Here is a 6,849-nt window from a genome sequence, read left to right as displayed (position 1 = left end):
TTAAACCGATTTTAGAGTTGAGAAAACTGAGGAACCTGTCTGCATGTGAATCCTACCTATCTGACCCCAAATTCATTTTACTTTAATAATTGGTCTTTGTAATGGCATTTCTCTAAGTGTGTTGCTCAGAGGATAAATTGTGAGAAAAAAGCATTCTATGGTCACATTAGTATGAGGACTCACAATTCACTTAGGATATTAAAGTCCTTGGGAAATTCTGAAAAAATGAAATTCATTTATCTGAGTGCCTCACAAACTTTAGTTGACTGTCAGAGAATTTTTTTTTTTTTTAACATTTAACATTTCAGGACATATTTTGAGAAACTGTCTTAGGGTATATTGGGAAATCCTTATTAATCAGAGCTCAACTCATTTAGAAACCAAGAAATAGAAACCTTATTATATACTCTCAAGTCATTGTTTGTCAGAATGAGGGTCATGACTCATTGGGTTATGAAATCAATGAAGTGGATCCTGACCAGAATATGGGAAAATAAGCCAAAAACCAAAAACCAAAAAACAAAAAAACAAAGAGGATAGAAAATATCAGGGTCATTGTATGTAGTAAGTTCTGAATCATGAAAGTTTTACTAGTTCACAGTGTAAAATACATTTTTCTCTGTGGTGATGGCCAAAAATGTCTAAAGCCACTGGTTTCATGAAAGTCACATGAATTGCTTATTGTGCCAAAAGTTACAGTGATAGCAAATGTCTGAACTTTGTAAAATTAGCACAAAAAGGACTACTGTAATGCAATGACTAAATATAGTATTTATTATTACTAAAACTGAGGCATTTTAGAGCTGGAATATCTCATAAGGGGAAAACCAACATAGAGTTTTAGTGACTAGTCAAGGTCAGAGAGCTATTAGTGGGGCCTAGCATCTAGGTGTTCCGATTTGTTCTCTAGCATTCTTTTACTTTTCAGTGAAAATTAACATTTTTTTTTTTTATAGAACATGAGTATTCTTTCTTTTAATGAATAGGAAAAGTAGGCACAAAATCAGCAAATCACTCCTGGATAGTAAGTCAATGACAGATTACAAAAATGCTGAATGCTTTAATTGAAGGAAAAAAAAGTAATTTAGAGATACTTCAGTGCTGGGGTCTAATTATAATTACAACTAATAACAAATTAACATAATACCCCCTTCCTAGCTGGGGCCAGTTATCTGGTTTCTCATTTTCACATGTAAGTGTCCTACATATAAGATTTTGAGAAGACAGCAGATAACACATCAGTGGACACAGAATCTTGCCACGATAAGTTAACGATACAACCCTTAACTAATGAATCGAAGTACAGGACACCCTGCAAACTCAGCTTTAAAAAAACAAGCAAACAGCACAACGAACATTAGCTTCACATTTTATTTCGGGCAGGGCCCTGCAAGGCTCTCTGTAGTTGAAGTCGTGAAAATTATAAATACATTTGTGCCTAATCACAGCTCTTTCACAGTCTGTTCTTGCGAGGGACTGTAGAAGATGGTCAGTGGAGGTTGGAATATGTGCTTCCTTTTCTATCCCTTCTTTTTGGAAAGCGCCCTCAGGAGTCTGCCCTAAGGAAGTGGCCTGGGTTTGGATTCCAGCAAACTCATCTCCCGTCTTGGGAGCTCAAGTTCTTTTCATCTACTCCTAGGAAGCTCCAGACCACACTGGGCAGAAAATCATTTGATAACTTAATCTTGGTGAGAGGAAGAGACGTTGAGGCCTGTGTACTCTAGTGATAAACGGAAGCAGCCGGCGAGTCAAAGAAGGGACATGGTATCTTTTACAAGTAATATAAACGAATAAAGCATAAACAAGAACTTTAAGGGGGCGGGGACCACCTCCACCAAACGAGGGAGACGACTGGTGTCTGGAGAGGAGATAACCGCGTCATCAAGACCTGGAGGTTCCCGGGATTCTCTCGGGGGAGGCTTTCCCCTGCCTGGGAGAACAGTGGAGGCTGGAGGGGGTGCATTTCCTAAAGCCCAGGACCGGCCCTTGGACCCTCCCTCTTCCTATAATCATCTCGCCGCCCGTCCTGCCAGTCGCGACCCTCGGCTTCCCTGGACCGTCGCCACCCCTCGCCCATCTCCCGGGGACGAAGAGGAACCGCGGGTGGTGGGTCGAGCCCGGGCCACACAAGCCCCCTCGAGATCTCAGACCCTGCCCCTGCCTGCGGCCGTCCTCCTGCGCGGGCCGCCCCAGCGGGCGCCGGGGGCGCGGGCTCCGGCCCCGCGTGACGTGGGCGCCGCGGCGGGAGGGGCTGCCCGGTGGGCTCCGGCCGCCTTATTAGCGCCCCGCGGGTCGCCGGCAGCGAGCAGACGGCCGCTCTGCGAGCAACAGGAGCCGGCGAGCGGCCCACTCCTCCCACCTCCTCTGCCTCCTCCTCCTCCTCCCCTTCGGCTCCTCCCGCCCCCACCTCTGTGTGCGCCGCGGAGTCGCCCTCTCGCTGCCTCTTTCTCTCGCTCCCGCTCGCTCGTCTCTCTGCTAATACTTCCCCTTGCTGTGCTCCTGGGGACCCAAGCATTCTCCGCGCTAACCTTAGAGTCCAATGGTGCTCGAAAAGCCTAGAAAAAGCCGCTCTGGGCAGAGATAGTTGGAAGCCCCTCGTCCCTTCCCCCTCTCCCGGCACAGCCCGTACCGGCTCGCAGCACCTTCTCGCTCCAGCACACTGTTTGGGAGGACGGGGTGAGAAGGTGAAGTGGGAAGAACTGCAGAGCAGAGGGGGCCGGTCTCAGAGCTCAGATTTCATTTTCATTGAAGCAAAGCACAGAAGATCAGGGTATTTTTTTTTTTTATTCTGCATTTTTTTCTTAAACAATTTTTTTTTTTTTTAAAGAAACTTATTTTGGGGGGTGTGTGCTCTGGGCATTTGCTTTGCCCAGTAGTTGAAAAGTCAACTCGACTCGTGATGGTTCTCCTGTCACTTTGGTTGATAGCAGCCGCTCTGGTACAGGTTAGGACTTCAGCTGATGGACAAGTAAGTGGAAAATAATAAAAAACTCAAACCCAACCTTTTCCCGAAAAAGTTCCTCCCCCCTTTCCCCTCCTCTCTTTCCTCCTCCCTCTCTCACCCTTCCCTGTTATCTTGTGCATTCAGAAACGGTGTTTTGAGGGCTGGGCGCAGCGCGCGGTCTTTTGGGGGTGGGGGTTGAATTGCACGGGAGGTTATGACTCCCATTCTGGGATCCCAGGCTCTTCACACTTAGGGAGGGCTTCATCACTTTGTGGCTTTCATAACAATTCCTGGTGACAGACTGCAGCCAATTCGCATCCTCGCCGCGCCATCTGGGTTTCCCCTTTCCGAAGGGCGGTCTGGGCGCTTGAATGAAGTTCTAGATGTTGGTTCCAGGATCTCAGCGTTCTGGTAGCTGCAGTCAGAGTTGGGTTCGTGGGGCTTTCTCTCCTCACTGAATCACAGCCTTTTCGGGCAGCCAGAGGTGGGGGTTTCAGTAAGTCTTTGGGCCGGACAGGGAGCGATCCAGTAGACACGTGTCCTGGGAGAACCGCGACAGGGCTGGGGTTTGACAGTTGGGGAGGGGGCTGAGGAAGTTTCCTGCCCTGCATTTTCCTGTGCAGAGGCTGGAGGCGCCGGCCGCTTTTCTCCCCTCCCCCTCTGCACAGCTCCTCCTCTTTAAAGCTGAGTGCAGCTCTATTTCTTTTTGGCCCAGCCCCCACCCTTTGGAGACTCAAGGTGAAGCCCGATGCTCTCAGAAGAGTCCTTAGGAAGGCTCAGCTGGACGAGCCGAGCTGTTTGTAGTAAATCACATCAGCACAGGGCCGGTGGGACTTTGGGCACAGAATTTGTCCGTGAGTTTTTGTAGCTTCTCTGGTCTGCCTGGTCGGAACATACGGTAAAAAGTATAGAATATAGAATTGTTCATTCTTGACCTTAAATCTGATAAATTAGACCCCTTTTTAGGCTTCCTTTCGCTCTTATCATACAGAGACTTTCTTTCCTAATCCTTACCCAATACCTGGAGTTTTCAGAAAAGAATATTGAGTGTCAGTATTTAATTTTGCTAGCTTTGTAATTGTTAAAATTAAAATGGGCAAACAATTCTCTGCCCAGCATTGTTATTGAATTGGCTCGTGCTCGGGCACAAGAACCTTCTGCAAACCCAGGTGCAGGCCTTAGGCACCAATCCCGGCCCTCACCATCCCTGATTAGCTAGTTCCTGAAAAGCATTAATGGTAGAAATAAAACGCACAAGGTGATAAGATGAAACCCAGTAACAGTTTCTTTTTCTTACTTTCCCCCCTCCTTTCCAGGCTGGTAATGAAGAAATGGTGCAAATAGGTAAGCCTTGTTCTCAGATGTCACTCTTATCTTAGTAGAAAGTAGGGAATGAAGTAAACTAAGTAAAATATTTCTGAAATTTCTCCTGTGGTTAAAAAAGTAATTTGTAGTCCAGGGACATTTCTGTTCTTTCTCTTTCTGGAGGAGAATCCCACTTTCCTCAGGCTGAGTTATAGTGATGTGAAAATTCTCCTGCATTTTGTCTTTTTAAGCATCAATTTATTACTGTCTTTGGTCGAGCCACTGGTAGGTTCCTGGAGGGTGATGTAGAGGCTGGAAGACGATATGGAGATAAACTGAATCAAATCAACTGGTGTAGCATTAGGAGCACAGCTGATTAAAGCAAAAGGCAAAGTGTAAGAATGCTACAAAGAAGGGAATAATGAAGCATGGAGGATGGAAGATTTTCCTCAAAAATTTTCCAGCTTTGAATAAACCCTCTGATAACTTTACTTTATTCCATCTGCTTTAAAATAATGAACTACTAATGCGCAAAATACTGTTAGGCCCTTTGCAAATAACATCTAAAACCTCTGTGTTACCTGATGATGTAGGAATTATTCCCATTTTATGGGTAAGGAGACTGAGGCTCAGAGAGTGTAAGTGACTTGTAACAGGTCACTCAAAAGTCCATGGTCTTTTTTGGAACTGTTTATAATAATGTATTTATTCTGAATTCAGAGACTGAAAGTCATCTGGCAAGGAGCCAGACTGCAGTCAAAGCCTTTTTATACACATTTAACTTGGGTTACTTTAAAAGATAATTTTTCTTTTTGGCAGAGTATTAGTCTCTGTAAATTCTGTATCTATCTGTCAAGTGATATTGTAAAGTCATCTTTTAGAGGAAGAGTTTTTATTACTGTAAACGTAGTTACAAGTAGTTGCTGTACTATGTGCCAGGCAGTGTTTATTGCTTTATGTGCATTATGAAGTAGAAACACCATTGTGCCTATTTTAGATTTGAAGAAAATGAAGCTTGAGAGGTTACACTGCTACTGGCGGTAGTGTATTATGGAGAGCTGGGGGCATTCTATACTTGTAAACTAAGGGAGAGACCCCAAGATGCAGTCCCAGAGGTGTCTCTGTATGTAGCTCTGTATCAGCATATGTCATTATGCTCCCTTCCTATTCAGTGTTTAGCATTGTTGGAACTCTTCCCAATCTTAAACCTTCATAGTAAGAGCAGGACAGAGGGGATGGGGGCGGGGGAGAGTGACTGAGAACTGTATTAAAAATATAGTGTCTATGAAGATACATTTGTCATTTGTAGTTGATGGCACTCAGCCATCAATATCTTTTTAAAGAAGGACTTTTTTAAACCAATCCTCAAACAAGTATGGAAAAGAAAGCTGTTATACCCTTGTTACTTAAATTGGATTACTGAAACATCCCAACTTTTCAATATGTAAATTAAAAAGCCCTTTTAAGATTACTCATTCTACCAGAGGAATAAAATATATTCCTTTGATTAAATTTTCAGATAGAATCAGCATGCTCTCATGTAAGAAGCCTTGGGTTAGACTTTGGTCCAGTCCCTTTGCTAATATAAGTTACTTTGGCAGCTTTTTTCTGCAGGGAAGAAAGTAGTATGAGTATGCTTAAATTTGGTAGGAGAGGGATGAGTAGCGGTATGAAAGAGAGGAAGGTAGGGCACTCTTAGGTTGTATTGCCGGAGATTTACTTGCTCCCAAGTTCCTCAGCTTTATGGGATTTCTCTCTTTTATTATTACCATTTTATTTACCATTTTCAAGTTGGGTGGAGAAAAAATAAAGATAAATAACGGTAATGTTTTGACTCAAGTCTTGTGATAACAGAAGTGTAGCTGTCATTTGGCTTTGGGTTATAATCATTTATGTAGCTCTTAAGAGTGATTTAAAAACATATTTTTTAAAAATCTTATATACAGTAATGAGATTTCTCTTGTCCCCATGCATAAAAGATTTGCTAATATGGAGGTCTGGTAAAATGCATACCTCTACATATAATTAACTTTTTTCCAATAATCAATTTAAAAGTTGTCTTATAAAACTGCCCAGAGGTGCTATTTGATTAGTTATACAACTAGGAAAGACAAATAAGGTTTGTAGAATTAATTAATATTTGTTGGTCTATAAATTAATATTTGGCTAGAGAAAATCCACAGTTCTGAATAATTCCTGGATAATTTAATGTCTCAGGAAGAGATCAGTATAAATTAGTGACAAACCACAAATTACTAGGAAGCTAAATTTTAAATATTCTTTCTATTGAAATAGAATATACATGCAGGATAGTGCACATAAGTGTACACCTTGTCGATTGTTCACGAAGGGAACATTCCCATGTACCTGGATCAATAAGTAGAACATTACGGATGCTTGTGCCACATTCCTGGCACTATCTCTGAATGAGGGGTAACCACTCTCTTGACTTCCAACAGGATAGATTAATTTTGCCAGGTTTTATCGTGTATGCTTTTTATAAATAGAATCCCACAATGTGTACTCTTTTAGTATCTGGCTTAGAAGCCAAATTTTAAAAATATATCTGATATGCTTCAAGCCTGTAGATTGAAAAGCCT

The 6,849-nt window shown here is 42.8% G+C and overlaps 1 protein-coding gene and 1 long non-coding RNA gene across 3 annotated transcripts in view; one reads left to right on the top strand and one right to left on the bottom strand.

Annotated features, from left to right (window-relative positions):
- Positions 1–2,777: 2,777 nt before the first annotated feature.
- LOC111739973 lies at positions 2,778–3,797 on the bottom strand. Its single transcript, XR_002780425.1, has 2 exons — positions 3,063–3,797; positions 2,778–2,957 (listed from the first exon to the last, which is right to left on the bottom strand). It is a non-coding gene; the product is annotated as an uncharacterized LOC111739973 (long non-coding RNA).
- Positions 2,816–6,849, top strand: part of ADAMTS3 (ADAM metallopeptidase with thrombospondin type 1 motif 3) — a 242,380-nt gene continuing 238,346 nt past the window's right edge. For both annotated transcript variants that reach the window (XM_011360511.2, XM_023530861.1), the window contains exons 1-2: positions 2,816–2,968; positions 4,261–4,288. In XM_011360511.2, the coding sequence (XP_011358813.1) occupies positions 2,900–2,968; positions 4,261–4,288 (97 nt within the window). In that variant the 5' untranslated portion in view covers positions 2,816–2,899. The remainder of the gene's footprint in view (positions 2,969–4,260; positions 4,289–6,849) is intronic.

Source organism: Pteropus vampyrus, unplaced genomic scaffold (genome assembly GCF_000151845.1).
Source record: "Pteropus vampyrus isolate Shadow unplaced genomic scaffold, Pvam_2.0 Scaffold56, whole genome shotgun sequence".
NCBI classification, from domain to species: domain Eukaryota; kingdom Metazoa; phylum Chordata; class Mammalia; order Chiroptera; family Pteropodidae; genus Pteropus; species Pteropus vampyrus.
The sequence above is the reverse complement of the archived record's forward strand: the minus strand, read 5'-3'. Positions and strand labels throughout refer to the sequence as shown.